This window comes from Bufo gargarizans, chromosome 1, assembly GCF_014858855.1.
Source record: "Bufo gargarizans isolate SCDJY-AF-19 chromosome 1, ASM1485885v1, whole genome shotgun sequence".
Taxonomy (NCBI): domain Eukaryota; kingdom Metazoa; phylum Chordata; class Amphibia; order Anura; family Bufonidae; genus Bufo; species Bufo gargarizans.
Window position 1 is genome coordinate 169,167,637 of NC_058080.1, and position 17,200 is coordinate 169,184,836.

At 43.5% G+C, this 17,200-nt stretch overlaps 1 protein-coding gene across 8 annotated transcripts in view; it reads right to left on the reverse strand.

Moving 5' to 3' along the window:
- The window catches only part of GRIA2 (glutamate ionotropic receptor AMPA type subunit 2), a 233,140-nt gene that overhangs the window by 94,307 nt on the left and 121,633 nt on the right, over nucleotides 1–17,200 (reverse strand). For all 8 annotated transcript variants that reach the window (XR_006390560.1, XR_006390561.1, XM_044300096.1 and 5 more), the window contains one exon: nucleotides 9,935–10,096. Coding sequence is in view for 6 of the 8 variants with exons in the window: in XM_044300096.1 (XP_044156031.1) it covers nucleotides 9,935–10,096 (162 nt within the window). In the remaining 2 variants the exon portion in view is untranslated. The remainder of the gene's footprint in view (nucleotides 1–9,934; nucleotides 10,097–17,200) is intronic.

Here is a 17,200-nt window from a genome sequence, read left to right on the forward strand (position 1 = left end):
CCACAGAATCCAACGTTCTTTGCTGTCAGGTAAATGCCTATTGCCTAATTTTTGGGGCCTATACTGGCCGACAGTTACATTTTTTATCTATAGCCACACAATCGCACCCCTGTCTCACTCCTCTGCCTCTCATTAAGGTGGCGTATGAACCGCATTCACCATAAGGACCTTCTAATGTCACAGGCTCATGTCACTGTGCCACCGACCCCGTATTGTGGCCCTCATTCCATACTGTGCCCCCTTGTACCCTGCATTGTGCCCTCTTACCACACCCTGTGCAGTGCCCTTTTATCCGGTCACGTTATGGCGGTGTTATCCGGTCACTGTACAGAGGTGTTATCCGGTCAATGTATGGCGGTGGTATCCAATAACTGGATGGCCATAACCGTATCCCTTTCCCTGCCCACGCCATCCTTTTTTAGACCTGGCATGAGCAGGAAAAATATGCAGATTGCGGTGCTAAGGACCTGTGCGCCACAATCTGTGTCAGAAATAAGCCTAACATAGACGTATTTCTATATAATAAATAACCACCTAATTGTATTATCATTCGGGGATAGGGATAATATCTTTAAATTATAAAGATTCTAGTGTACTATAGTGTGCCCTGTATTTCCCAGTAGAAAAATGATCATTGGGAAACACAGTCCTCATGACCACCAGGACCAGGTAGCGCTCTGTCAGTACATGGCGCCTCCCTTTTCTGACACGCTGCTCCGCTGTGTACTGGTGCTTATTCTGACACTAGGGCTGGGTTCACATCCTATTTTTACCATCCATTTAATGTATACCAAAAATGTATGCGTTAAAGGGTTTCTGTCATCAGAAATAACATTATGTAGCTGACTGACCATAGCGATGTGCTAATGTCAGCAGTATATAACAGTATGCTTTATAACTCCCTGCCTGCTGCTGATTTGTAAAAATTCTTAAGACTTTTAAAATATGCTAATGAGCCTCTAGGTGCTACTGAGGCGTTGCTTAACCACCTAGATGCTCGGTTTACTCACCCTTTGGCACGCCCAGGTCCCGTTGATTGACTGTCAAGTTCTCCTCATCGTCACTTAAATCCCGCGCCTGCGTTGTCGCGTTTAGAATTCGGCACAGGCGCAGTGAGTGAAGGACGCGCTCCTGCTGCCGGCTTCCTCACTGTGCCTGCGCCTGTTCGTCCATCACTACTCTTGAAGTCAGACCAGTGCGACCAGGTGGTCAGTTGGATTGCAGCAGATAATCCTTCCAGTTAAGCACCACCAAGTCCAGTCTCGGTACTCCTTCCTCCCACTATGGAGAATCTGGCCAAACAAGTGATCTCCTACTCGGATATTCCGAGAACCTTTTTTCCTCGCCATTCCTTGATTTGGCCCTCTTGCCAAGCACGCTTGAAGAGTGACAGATCTTGTGCCCTGATTCCCAAACTCTTAAGCATCCACAGTCACAAGAAGATGATGATGAGGAACGGCAATTACTGTTTAATGAGGTGGATGATGATGAGACACAGTTGCCAATAACTCAACAGCAATTACTGTCTCAAGAGGTTGAGGAATAGGGTGAGACACAGTTGTCAATCACTGAGGTTGTGGTTAGGTCAACAAGTTAGGAGGATGAGCAGAGTGAGAAAGTGGAAGAGGAGGTGGTGGACGATGAAGTCACTGACCCAACCTGGGAAGGTGGAAAGCCGAGTGAGGACAACAGTACAGAGGGGGAGGGATCTGCAGCACTGTAACAGGCTGGAAGCGGCAGTGGAGTGGCAAAAGGGAGAAGGCGGGCGACACCAAACAGGCCTGCAACTGTTTCACGGAGCACCCCCTTGCGGAAATCTCCCCTGGTGTTCCGCAGCCTGGCGCTTTTTTGAGAAAAGTGCAGACAACAAAAGAAATGTAATTTTCAACCTGTGCCAAACAAAAATGAACAAGGTCGTGAACACTAGCAAACTCACCACCACCAGCATGATCCGCCACATGGCATCAAAGCACCGTAATAGGAATGCCTGGGTCCACAATCTGTGTATGCGGTTCACACCACTGCCTCCTCTTCCCCGGTGTTACGTGCTGGCCAATCCGCTGTACAAGACGCAGGCCCGGATGCCTCCCGCCCTGCACCTGGACCATCACAAGCACCATCAGCGACCACATCCACTTCCGTGTCCCAGCACAGAATCCAAATGTCCTTACCCCAGGCATTTGAAACACAAGCGCAAATACCCAGCCACCCACCCACAGGCTATAGCACTAAATGCGCAGCTTTACCACCTGGAAATGTTGTCATTTAGGCTTGTGGACACTGAGGCCTTCCGCGGCCTGATGTCCGCGGCCGTCACGAGTTACACAGTCCCCAGCCACAACTATTTTTCAAGGTGTCCGGTAACATCACATGTGCCCTGACCAACGAAGTTACTGGGAAGGTCCACTTAACCACGGACACATGGACAAGTGCATTCCTCAAGGGATGCTACATTTCCCTGACGACACTGGGTGAATGTTGTGGAGTCCAGGAGCGAGTCATACCCTAGGATGGCACAGGTGCTACTGATGCCAAGGATTGCGGGCCCTACGTCGATCAGGGTTTCCACCAGCACCTACGTTAGTGGCTCCAACTCCCACTTCTCCTCTGCCTCCTCCTCCACTTCCACCTCAGAATTATCTGCGTGCAGCACCAGTCAGTCATCAGTCGGTAGTTGGAAGCAGTGTAGCACTGCAGTGGGGACGCGGCAACAGGCCAAGCTGAAGCTAATATTCTTAGGGGACGAACAGCACACCGACACAAAGTTGTGTCAGGGGATAAGAGACCAGACTGAGCTGTGGCTCTCGCCACTCAACCTAGAACCAGGCATGGTTGTGTCTGATATTGGCTGTAACTTGGTGGCGGCTTTGGAGCTCGGCAAGCTCACACACATCCCATGCCTAGCCCACGTCTTAAACTTAGTGGTTTAGCGGTTTCTCAATACCTACCCCAATTTACCTGAGCTACTGGTTAAGGTGCGCGGCATGTGTGCACATTTCCGCAAGTCATCGACAGCTTTAGCCGGTCTGTCAACGCTGCAGCAGCGCTTGAAATTGCCAGCTCACCAACTGTTGCGCAACGTGAGCACGCGCTGGAACTCGACGTTGCCACATGTTGGACAGGCTTTGTGAGCAGCAGAGAATAGTAGTGGAATACAAGCTGCAATATGGTCGTCACCTTTCCAGTCAGCTTCTACTTTTCACAAGCGAGGAGTAAGCAAGGATGCCTGACCTCTGTGAGGTTTCAAGAAACTTTGAGGAATCAACACAGATGTGAGCGGCGATAACGCTATTATCGGCGTAACCATCCCACATCTGTGTCTACTCAAATGCTCACTGCTCACAATTAAGGACGACGCTTTGCATGTGGAAGAGGTGGAAATGGGGGAAGACATTACACAGGGTAATAGCCAGACCACCCTCAGTTCGTCTTCTCAGCGCAAATTGGATCATGGAGGGGAGGAGAAGGAGCAGGAGATGGTTGCCTCCGCTACAGAGGGAGGTACCCATGGAAGTTTAATTCCATCTGTTCAGCGTGGGTGAGAAGAAGAGGATAAGAAGATTGAGATTGATCCTTCTGATGACGACAGCGAAGTCTTGCCTGTAGGTACTTTGGAACACATGACTGACTCCAAGTTAGGCTGCCTTTCCAGTGACCCGTGCGTTATACGCATTTTAGACAACAGGGATTACTGGTTGTTTACCCTTCTCGACTCCCGCTACAAAGAGAACTTCTCATCTCTCATTCCTTTGGTGTAGAGGATGAGCAAAACTGTGCAATACCAGAAGATCCTTGTTGACAAATTGCTCCAAAACTTTCCATTGAGAACGCTGGCGACAGAGTCCGTAGTTCCTTGGCCAACCGAGGAGAGGAGACAAGGGGAAAACACAGCAGTTCCAACAGAGGCAGGGCAACACTCTCCAAAGCCTGAGACAGTTTCATGACACCCCGTCAGCACCCTCACCCTGATGCATGGCCTAGTGTCACAAGGAGGGAAACATTTTGGAAGATGGTGAAGGAGTACATAGCAGACCGTGTCAGAGTCCTCAATGATCCCTCAGTGCCCTACAACTACTGGGTGTCCAAGCTGGACATGTGGCACGAACTAGCGCTCTACGCCTTGGAGGTGCTGGCCTGCCCTGCCGCCAGCGTTTTGTCTAAGCGGGTATTTAGTGCTGCTGGTGACATTATAACAGATAAGCGTATCCACCTGAAAATGCTGACAGGTTGACTCATAAAAATGAACAAGGCCGGGATTTACCATGACTTCTCTACTCCACCAAAGGAAAGCAGCTGAACATAAAGGCACTTTAAATGTGACTTTTATGCTGTATTGAATACACTGTATTCCCATGCACCCCTTCCACCACAATCAAGGTTATATGGTTGAATCTTCCTTTTCTCCTCCTCCCCCTCCTCTTCCATTATATCAACATGTTTATTCGTTGCATATAATGCCCTTCGAATCTAATGTTTTACAGGGTCAGCTCAGCTGCAAGCCCTTGCATATAATTTTTTAGAGGGTCAGCTCCCCAGCAGGCATACAACTACAATGTTTTACAGGGTCAGCTCAGCTACAGGCCCTCACATATAATTTTTTAGAAGATCAGCTCACCGGCAGGCCCTCACCTACAATATTTTACAGGGTTAGCACAGCTGCGGCCCTCACATATAATTTTTTAGAGGGTCAGCTCACCAGTAGGCCCGCACCATCAATGTTTTACAGGGTCAGCTCTTCAGCAGGCCCTCACATATAATTTTTTAGAGGGTCAGCTCACAAGCAGGCTCCCACCTACAATGTTTTACAGGGTCAGCTCACCAACAGGCCCTCACATACAGTTGCAAGAAAAAGTATGTGAACCCTTTGGAATGATATGGATTTCTGCACAAATTGGTCATAAAATGTGATCTGATCTTCATCTAAGTCACAACAATAGACAATCACAGTCTGCTAAACTAATAACACACAAAGAATTAAATGTTACTATGTTTTTATTGAACACACCATGTAAACATTCACAGTGCAGGTGGACAAAGTATGTGAACCCTTGGAGTTAATAACTGGTTAAACCTCTTTTAGCAGCAATAACTTCAACCAAACGTTTCCTGTAGTTGCAGATCAGACGTGCACAACGGTCAGGAGTAATTCTTGACCATTCCTATTTACAGAACTGATTCAGTTCAGCAATATTCTTGGGATGTCTGGTGTGAATCGCTTTCTTGAGGTCATGCCACAGACCCATTTCTGTCAACTCTAATTATTGTGTTTGTGCTGTTTGTATGCTGTTTGTCCATCTCTGCACTTAAAGGGGTTGTCCAAGTTATGAAAAAAATAATAATATAGCACTGAAAATCTGATATATAACTAAGCTAAGCAAGTTTTATGCAAAAAAAAAAATATATATATTTCCTTATTTCCCTGGTTCTTTTCTGGCCATTTGTTTACATGCAATAAAAACTATCTCTGCCCCTCCCCCTGCACTGCTAAGGGAGTGGATACAAGTGCTGCCCTGAGTGATATGTCTGCCTGCTGGGAGACTCAGCAGCATGTTGTATGTGAAGGACTACAAGTCCCAGCTGTATAATGACACTGCTAAGGGAGTGGATACAAGAACTGCCCTGAGTGACATGTCTGCCTGCTGGGAGACTCTGCAGCATGTTGTATGTGTAGGACTACAAGTCCCAGCTGTATAATGACACTGCTAAGGGAGTGGATACAAGAGCTGCCCTGAGTGCTGGGAGACTCTGCAGCATGTTGTATGTGTAGGACTGCAAGTCCCACATGTATAATGACACTGTTAATACACATAGGATCTTCCCCCTACCTTCTTGTGCAATGCTCTCTCTAGTATATCAACTCTAGCGCCCAGCATTATCTTCTCACTGCCTGCAGAGCTGTGCAGCTGAAGGGGTTAAGAATCCTAAGAGAGAGAGCAGTGAAGGGGGGCGTGGCCAGCACAGTGACGTCTCGTTTACAGGCTTGTAAACTGACCTTTATCAGAGCAGAGAGAGAAGCTGATATCACAGGTCATGTGACCCTCAAGTGAAATCTGAGAAACCAGCCACCGGAGATAAAGTGAGTGAATTGGAAAGCTGATACAGTTGCTTAGTTAGGAACATAGAAAGAACAAAAAAATAACTTCGGATAACCCCTTTAAGTAGCGTAGAGACCGTTGACCAGTTGTGGTCTAGTCATTTAGGGCTTGTACTGCAAGTAGGTAGGGACAGTGGTTGATTGCAGTTCAGGGCCTCACTGTACTTGTCCATATCTACACTACTGTTGTCTAGTCTAAGTATACGCCACCTATAAGATGTTGTAGCTTCAGTGCAATATTGCACCAAAGTTTTGGTGCCTTTTTGCCACACGGAGCTGCATTTAGGCCACACTCCTTTCATGAAGTCACACTTCTTTCCAGTGAAAGCATTGTCAGACAAGGTGTAAAATGCTTAGAAAAGAGTGTAAAACAGTTAGGAAATGTGATGCAAAGCATGCATGCCAGTTCTTTGGAGAAAAATGTGCCAAAAAACTGGCAAATTTTTTACAGTAAATCTGCCTCATTATGTTATTAGTAAAAGTTGTTGAAAGAAAATATATGACATGTCTTTCAATTACCCTACACATGAGTATACCAATGTTATTTTAAACTAAATATCGCCCGAAGACCACTTATCATGTTAATTAATAGTGACTGCTAATTGTATGTTGCTTTTTTTGGAATTCTGTGGGCGACAGAGACTTAGAGGGATTTTTTTTTGCAATAATTTGTAATACAATTCTTGCTTTGAAAAGTCACAAATTATGGCGCATGCTACATTTGGGTACTAAGTAGTGACTTTTTATGTTTTAAATTTTTCTCCCACTGCCTCACAGATTTAAGCCTCTTGCACACTAACGTCCGTGCGGCGGTCGGGATGGATTGAGACCAATTCAACTTGAATGGGTCCGTGATCCGTCCACACCGCTAAAAAATAGAACAAGTTCTATTTTTTTGCGGTGCGAAGCCCTGGACAGAAACACCAAGGAAGCACTCCGTGATGTGAAGTGCACATTGGCCGTTGCCCATGTATTGCGTATCCGCCGTATGCGGGCCACAATACGGCCACGGGCACACAACATTTATGTACAAGAGGCCTTACTATAATTTGTGTTAAAAATTGGCACAAATTATTGTGGAGATCTACACCTGCTTATAGCAGACATACGGGGAAGTTTATGAGTGGAATTTTTAAAGTCAGTTTTCACTTAGTCTGCACTAAATTTATCAAACATCCTACATTGTTTGATAAAGTTGCCACATCTTTAAATAGGACACTTTTGTCTAGGTATACTGCACCGTTTTTATTATGTCCCTCCCCAATTGGTTGAGCTCTTTAAAAGTTTCTTAATGTCCCAGATGTGGGTGGTAAGACAATAATAGCATTCACCTACTATGGTTATACACATTTATTCAAAATTACTTGGGGTTGGTTTTAAAACAGATATACTCGATTTTTTTTATGTTAAAGAGTCACTGTACTTTCACACAATTTAATTTCATTTAAAGGGCTTCTGTCACCCCACAAAAGTCATATTTTTTTTTTTGGGGATAGTTACATTACTTATAGCGCGATATAGGAGAATATAATGTTGTCACTTACTTTCATGCGGCCGTTTCTTTAGAAAACAAAGTTTTATAATATGTAAATCCGGTCTCTACCAGCAAGTAGGGCGTCAAAAATCGCGCGCCTCTGTTCATTCGGCGCAGGCGTTCTGAGATGAGGAGGCTCGTCTCCTCAGAACTCCCTCAGTGCGCCTGCGCCGATGACATCACCGAGAGAGAAGACGTCATTGGCGCAGGCGCACTGAGGGAGTTCTGAGGAGACGAGCCTCCTCATCTCAGAGCGCCTGCGCCGAATGAACAGAGGCGCGCGATTTTTAAAATACTGACAGGGCCGGCCGGAGGAGGAGATCACGGCTGGCCCTGTCAATCAACACGGCGAGGGGGCGGTTTTCTGCTGCGGCTACCAGCAAGTAGACGCCCTACTTGCTGGTAGAGACCGGATTTACATATTATAAAACTTCGTTTTCTAAAGAAACGGCCGCATGAAAGTAAGTGACAAGATTATATTCTCCTGTATCGCGCTATAAGTAATCTAACTATCCCCAAAAAAAAATATGACTTTTGTGGGGTGACAGAAGCCCTTTAATAGAGAATGGTGTAACTAGCAGATTTCTAAATCACTTCATTTACAAACTATGCCTGCATCCACGTGAAAAAAAAAGCTGTAAAGTCATGGCCAAGAGGGGTCTCACTTACATTTAATTTGCAGCCTACTGAAGGCTTGTCAGATCTAGCTGAGATCCTAAGCCTGATAAAAGAACTGCTTCTACACAGCTTCTGAAAACCACAGAAGCATCCTGCCTTTCTATAAGTGTGATCTCCCCCTCCATATCGGTTCTGTGAGCTCCAGAGCTGAAAAAAAGTGGGAAGTAAGGGAAGGAACATCGCAGCAGTATAGTGCTGGCAGATTCCAAAGAAGGGAGACACCCCTGCTTCTGAGAGAAATGGATCTAGCAGTGCAGTTAAAGAGGAGAATAATGAATAATAAGGCTGAAAAAGACATTATGGAAGCCTAAAAAAGAATTATTCCTTCACAGTTATGCGGTCAGCAGTTATACAAAGAAGCACAGCCATTATGCAAACTCAGGTATGCCGTAAGCTAGCACCAAACAGTAAACATGCATTTTGGGATTTGTAGGCGAAGAGCTGCTAAATCATAAATATTTCTTAGCGATTAGAAAATTACTGATCTACATTAGGAAATGTATTGTAAAGAATTGGGTTAAAAAAGACATTCCCTTAATAGATATGTGGATAAGGTGTAATAATCATTCTATATTATGCGGGAGACTTGCTTTTTTAAAGAGGCATAGATTGCATAAATCCTAATTAATGCCCAAGGCTTAGGTGGAGAAATGGATGCCCAAAGGAGAACGTATGTGTGGGAAATAACGGTCCCATACGGTGTGTGTGTCACAGAATATTGTTAAGTCGTTATGGAGTAGGATGAGATGCAATAGATTCTTTTTTGTATTGTAAATTCAATTGTAAATAAAATTTTTGCATACTTGAAATACTGCACCATTTTGGCAATTAGAGTGAGTGACTACGACTGCAAATATTTGTGCAAAGTAACATTTTGAGACTTTATGAAGCCAGAATTCTGAAGTGCAGAGCTTGATAAATCCCTACCATAAATTTCAAATGTTGGTGCTCAGACAACCAAAGATGCAGAAAATGTATTCAGATGAATGTGTCTCCTAATAAATTTGGTGAATTTTACTCCTGGCATATGGAACATCAGTCTAAGTAAATCTCTTCCTGAGACATGTTACATAATTCTAAATAGGGATTCTCGTTTCTACTTAATGACAAGCTTCTCTATTGTCATCATTTATATATTACATATAGTTTCCCTCATAGGGAGAGATTAAATCTGCTGAAACCTTTCAAGGGCAGTCAGATTATATGGCTGAAAATACATTTATATATCCATTTTAAGATTTGTGAAAGTTAATCTACATTGTAAACCAATTTTTTATGTTTTTTCCCATTGCTACCCTGTGATTTAGATCATTCCATTTGCTGTACCAGTTGAATAATTTGGTGAAACCAGGATGCAACCTGTAAATGCTGCCCAATGGCTCTGTAGTGGATTTATGGAATTATGCCCTTTATAGATGCGTCACAGATTTCTGCATTAAAAGTAAATATTCCTCACGGCACGTGCACTTTAATGAGAACACTCAAGCCTTCTATTTGTATTGTACACACATTTCTTTCTACATGCTGTTCAGTCTGGAGCGAGGAAACAATAAAATAGAGTTTTTTGTAATATTGATGACTTGGGTTTATATATTATAAACAAGATACTGAAGGATTTTCAATGATACCTTAATAGTTGACGTGTGTGCACCAGGATATTCCTTTTCCTCTAGTGTTGACCAGCGCTGTATGAATTTGGCAACTCCAGGGTCATCATAATCGACAATCTGAAATCCTGATACATTGGCCCCTCCGAACTGTATTTTTGATAAATCTCCATCTGTAAAGCCCTGCGTTAAGAAAATGCATCGATTAGACTTATGTCATAAAATTTCTGCAGACAAGTACTATAATTTTAATACATGGAGAAACCCTTCAAGGCATAGCAGTTATATACTACATTCAGTTCCTCTACATAATGTTGTGCTTCTTTAGAAAATGGAAATGGCAAAGAAAGGAAGTAAGTACAAAATGATCATTAATCAAATAACTCAATGTAGAGTAAGCTTAGTAAAACAAATAGCAATATACAGTATGACTATGTCAATCAGTCATCTGCATGGGTATTACAGTATTAATTGCAGTTCATGTATTAATACGTGCCGCTGTGTTTACCGGTTGTCATGGTTGGTCTATTGCTTTTTTCTTTGGGTGCTACATAGTTAAGGGGGTTATTCAACACCTATAATGCCCCCCCAAAATGGCCAGGCACCTCATACGTATCCCGCTCCCCATCACCCTTGTCGCTCCTGATGTCCGCACAGCCGTAACTGCATCTCTGACGAGGAAGGCTTGTCCCAGTCATGGCCTGCTATTGGCTGCCCCCCTATCGTCAGATGTTTTGATCCCCATGACAGGGAGATGTAGCGGCGGCCGTATGGACATCAGGAGCGATGCAGATGACTGGGAGTGATGTAAGTATAACCTGTATGAGGTGCCCGGGCATTTTGGGGGGCATTATAGGGTTTGGATAACCCCTTTAATTTCACTGTACAGCTTGGTTGTTTTCCGAATGTAAATCTAAACCATAGCATGAATATTATATTTTGAAGTATAACACATATTCAAATCTTCATAGGGGTCAATGATATGTTTTCAAATGAACAAAATCAATTATATCTGCAGTAGATATGACTGTTGATAATCTGCAAGTACAGTATATGTTGGGGGTTGGTTTTACCTTTGTCTGGACCAAAACTGTATAACAATAGGTTAAACTAGATGAACTTGTGTTTTTTGTTCTTTTTACTTTTCTATACTAAGCTTACTTCTTTTAAACAAATTGGAGCCTAAATGCAATGATCTTGTGGAGCTGCCTGACTGTAAATACAACATTCAGCAATGTTCAGTATGGATTGCCCTTTATAATAGTCAGACACAGCATGACTGCATTCTAATTAGACATGGGAAATCTATCTATCTATCTATCTATCTATCTATCTATCTACTCAACTAACTAACTACTGTAACTAACTAACTAACTAACGTTTTCTCTCTCTATCTAGAAAGAAGATTAAAGGAGTTTCTAGGACTTAAAGACTATGTACATCTTAGCAGGCAATTTTTGCTTGTGATTGCATTTTACTCATTTTTGGCTAAAAATCTGATTTTCAATTGGCCTTTATTAAAAATATTATAATGAGCTGTTCTGTCACAAAGTGTTAAATGTTTTTCTAACTCTATGACTGGTACTTTCAGTTTGTGCCAGTCATTTAATGACCCTTATCTCTAAACTACTAAGAGGTCATAAACACTTATTTAAGCTACATTCTTATTAGTAAGATAAGAACTGAGCTATAATGGGTGTTTATAATGTCAGAAAGCAGAGATAAGAAGCCTGTCAGCTGCCCAACTAACAGAAAAGAGAGAAAATCCAGAGGTTGCTACTAGAGCATATCAGCTCTGTACAGAAAAAAGAGCTCCATATTTTTAATAAACACCAGTTGAGAAATGTTTTTTAGCTTAAAATGAATACAATGCAATAATGATAATAATAAAAAAAAATCCCCCAAAGGTGTACATAGGCTTTAACTGTTGATGACTTATCCTTAGTACAGGTCATTGATATCCGATTGGTGAGGGTCTGACTCTCGGCATCTCTGGAGATTAGTTGTTTTCACTAGCAGCATCTGAAGCAGGCAATGGAGCTAAACAGCTGGGTACCCTTTATAGCAGTTGTGCCTGGTTACGGCAGAGCTGCTCCCATTGAAGTGTATAATGCTGTGTAGTTCTGGTGTTGATAGTTGGATCCCTGCTAATCTGATACTGATAATTAGGGATGAGGGAATCGACTTTGGATAAAACATCCGAAGTCGATTCGCATAAAACTTTGTTATAATACTGTACGGAGCGGGAGCTCCGTACAGTATTAGAATGTATTGGCTCTGATGAGTCGAAGTTATTGCTTCGTGAAGTCTCTTGGGACTCTGCACAATAAATTCATTTTTACTGTAAAAAAAACATTACCCAAACTCGGGTTCCGTTTCAAGGTACCACTTGGAACTGAACTCAAGTTCGGGAAATGTTTTTCTACAGTAAAAATGTATTTATGAAGTTATTGTGCTGCGTCCCGCGAGACTTCACGAAGCAATAACTTCGACTCATCAGAGCCAATACATTCTAATACTGTACAGAGTTCATGCTCCGTACAGTATTAGAACGAAGTTTTATGCGAATCGACTTCAGATGTTTCATCTGAAGTCGATTCGCTCAACCCTACTGATAATCTAACCTAAGGATAGGTCCTCAGTAGTTAAAGGGGTTTTGCCACTTCAGCAAATAGCATTTATTATGCAGAGAAAGTTTCCATGGTTATGACCACCCTGCAGTCCAGCAGCATGGCTGTGCTTGTACACTATAGAAAAAAGGACCAGCTTACGTGAACTCCCACGGTACCGGCCACCAGAGAGGCTGGCATTTTTTCTCATAGTGTGCAAGCACAAGAACAGCTGCTGGGCTACAGGGGGGTTGTAACCATGGAAACAAGCAGTGTATAGTGTGATAGAAAAATGAACCAAGCCACCAAAGGAGGCAATATGGACAATCACAATACAAACCGGATTCCCAAAAAGTTGGGACACTATACAAATCGTGAATAAAAACTGAATGCAATGATGTGGAGGTGCCAACTTCTAATATTTTATTCAGAATAGAACATAAATCACGGAACAAAAGTTTAAACTGAGAAAATGTACCATTTTAAGGGAAAAATATGTTGAATCAGAATTTCATGGTGTCAACAAATCACAAAAAAGTTGGGACAAGGCCATTTTCACCACTGTGTGGCATCTCCCCTTCTTCTTACAACACTCAACAGACATCTGGGGACCAAGGAGACCAGTTTCTCAAGTTTAGAAATAGGAATGCTCTCCCATTCTTGTCTAATACAGGCCTCTAACTGTTCAATCGTCTTGGGCCTTCTTTGTTGCACCTTCCTCTTTATGATGCGCCAAATGTTCTCTATAGGTGAAAGATCTGGACTACAGACTGGCCATTTCAGTACCCGGATCCTTCTCCTACTGTCACGGCTGGCGGTGGGGGAAACCCCCAGCCGTGCGGTGCCAGGAGATGATAGGGTTACCCCTTAGCCGGGACCACAGAGTTAGGGAGCAGGTCACCTCCTATTGCATCCCTAACGCTGACCCTGTCTCCTGTCAGTATGAGCCGACCTTGGTGGTAGGAGGGCTCATACGCCGGAACCTAAAAGTCCCTATAAGCCCTCAAGTCGGCCCTGAACTAGGGGACAGAGTAAGACGACCTGCTCCTCCTAGACACGGAGGAGCAGGAGTCTCAACGGCCAAGCAACACAGGGGGACACAAAAACAGCTATGGCAGTGGCAGGCAAATGGAAACAACTCATCACTCACCTGCCACAGACAACACAACCAGGAACCCATGTGCAGGTGCTGTAAGTACAAGACAACAAAGGACACAGCACACACCAGACATCACACAGGAACCCTGGACCATAGGCTGCAATAACACAATCCCATACACACCTAAATAACACCGTGAAACATAGAATTTACTGACAAAGGTTTATGACCAGAAGGATGGTCCCCACCAGGCAGATGGAGGAGACAGGAGGCTGCTCCAGCCAGCATGGCTGAGAGCAACCTACTGAACCCAGCCAGGGACTGAGGCTTTATAGGCCAAGAGGCCACACCCAAAGGTCAGAACACACCCAGTGACATCACACACACACTGGGAAGGAAATTAACCCTTCCAGCACCACAGAAGGGAAACTCACATAAAGGGGAAAGCACACAACCTCACTCACCTGTCTCCGACGGCAACGGCATGCGTGGCAGCCGTGTCCTCCAGAACAGCCAACAGGCCGAGACACTTCCACAGCATGCAAACATCACCAGACGTTGCCGCGGACAACCGCAGGTGAAGGGAGGAGTCCAGGTGCATACTAAACATCACCTCGTGCACAACAAAAAAACAAGGAAGTGCACAATATCACACGTTGCCAAGGGCAACCGCACACATGCCTATTGTCCGCGGCAACCGCACCTGAGGCAAACAACTAAGTGCCCCCAGCTGCGGTTGACAACACCAAGCCGCGGGCAACCGCATGCGGCTCCCAAGGAGTCACGACCATGACCAAGGGTCGTGACACCTACGCAGCCATGATGTTGTGATTGATGCAGATTGTGGTCTGGCATTATCTTGTTGAAAAGTGCAGGGTGTTCCCTGAAAGAGATGACGTCTGGATGGGAGCATATGTTGTTCTAGAACCTGAATATTTTTTTCTGCATTGATGGTGCCTTTCCAGACATGCAAGCTGCCCATGCCACACGCACTCATGCAACCCCATACCATCAGAGATGCAGGCTTCTGAACTGAGCATTGATAACAACTTGGGTTGTCCTTGTCCTCTTTGGTCCGGATGACATGGCGTCCCAGATTTCCAAAAAGAACTTCGAATCGGGATTCGTCTGACCACAGAACAGTCTTCCATTTTGCCACACTCCATTTTAAATGATCCCTGGCCCAGTGAAAACGCCTGAGCTTGTGGATCTTGCGGATCTTGCTTAGAAATGGCTTCTTCTTTGCACTGTAGAGTTTCAGCTGGCAACGGCGGATGGCACGGTGGATTGTGTTCACTGACAATGGTTTCTGGAAGTATTCCTGAGCCCATTCTGTGATTTCCTTTACAGTAGCATTCCTGTTTGTGGTGCAGTGTCGTTTAAGGGCCCGGAGATCACGGGCATCCAGTATGGTTTTACGGCCTTGACCCTTACGCACAGAGATTGTTCCAGATTCTCTGAATCTTCGGATGATGTTATGCACAGTTGATGATGATAGATACAAAGTCTTTGCAATTTTTCGCTGGGTAACACCTTTTCTGATATTGCTCCACTATCTTTCTGCGCAACATTGTGGGAATTGGTGATCCTCTACCCATCTTGGCTTCTGAGAGACACTGTCCACTCTGAGAAGCTCTTTTTATACCCAATCATGTTGCCAATTGACCTAATTAGTGTTAATTGGTCTTCCAGCTCTTCGTTATGCTCAAATTTACTTTTTCCAGCCTCTTATTGCTACTTGTCCCAACTTTTTGGGGATTTGTTGACACCGTGAAAATTTTAATCAACGTATGTTTCCTTTAAAATTATACATTTACTCGGATTAAACGTTTGATCTGTCATCTACGTTCTATTACAAATAAAATATTGACATTTGCCATCTCCACATCATTGCATTCAGTTTTTATTCACAATTTGTTTAGTGTCCCAACTTTTTGGGAATCCGGTTTGTACATTAGTAAGGTCCTTGTATTATATTTCTCTACATGATAAATGCCATTTGTTGAAGTGACCCAACCCTTTAAGACCGCCCCCGGTCAACTATCAATGACTGAGAGCTATGTACATATGTATACACACTTAGGCCTCATGCACACAAATGTATTTTCGGTTTGCATTTTTTGATGATAAAATGCGGACCCATTAATTTCTATGGTGCCGCAAAAAAAATGTGAACAGCACACAAATGTTATATGTGTGCTGTCCGCATCCATTTATCATGTAGAGAAAGTAAATACAAGCCACTTACTAATGTACTGTTATTATCCATATTGCCTCCTTTGCTGGCTTCATTCATTATCTATCACATTATACACTACTTGTTTCCATAGTTACAACCACACTGCCGTCCATCAGCGGTGCTCATGCTTGCACACTATAAGAAAAAATGCCGGCCTCTGTGGTGGCTGGGACCCTGGGAGTTCACATAAGCTGGTCCTTTTTTTCTATAGTGTAGCACGGCCATGCTGCCGGACTGCAGGGTGGTCGTAACCATGGAAACTTTCTCTGCATAATAAATACTATTTGCTGAAGTGGCAAAACCCCTTTAAGTCCTGGAAATCCCTTTAATTTGTATGTTACAAACATGGAGACTTTTTGGCCTCAAAGAATGGATGGCATAAAGTATCCTTTTGAGGTCTACTGTACATTGAACATTGCTTACATGGCTGGAATAGCATACTGTATATGTTAAAGGGATTGCTTGGCCTAGGAGAAATGGTTTGGACCTGTGACCACTAATTCCAATCACTGGCCTCAGCAGTCACATGTGTGAAAACGCCATGTCACTAGCAGTCATGGGTCCCAACCATTTCAAGTCTGGTGGGGATGGGACATGGCCAGGAATGGGGCAGTGACATGGAAAAGGTGGAATAACAAGTTACGACCATTGGGGTTGTGGGCTACTAGGGTGGACAACCCCTTTAATTATTGCAGTAGAAACAATAACAAATATGGTCAGAAAAGGGTAGAAAACTATCCCAATGCAAACAATACTTCAGTGAGACAAAGGGTCCGACATTATCACTAATAGCATACTGTAGGCAACTTATGGGTCATGACTGATGATAAATAAAATGAAAGTTTCTTGGATAGTCATAGGTCATGGTTTATATCAAATTGGCTTAACTTGATTTGTCACAAATGATAATGACCATGCATAACTATTTAGGTAGCAGGTGTTGTATGGAACATTTATTTTTCTACAGTCCATCTAAAACAGAAAATGAAATATTCAAACAATCGCCATTAGTTGCTAGATTACAATCCTAGACTATTTCTTGCGCCATTAATTTCCTAATCAGAATCAGCTAATTGGCTGAACTGCTAGCACCAGAATATAACTGCCAGGCTGACAACTGGAAAGAAAACACGATAAAACTAAATATAATATGCATAAAATAAATAACAAAGTAAACTTAGGCTACTTTCACACCTGCGTTAGGTGCGGATCCATCTGGTATCTGCACAGACGGATCCGCACCTATAATGCAAACGCTTGTATCCGTTCAGAACGGATCCGTCTGCATTACCATGAACAAAAAAAATCATTTTTGTTTAGTTTTGGTTTTTTTGTTCATG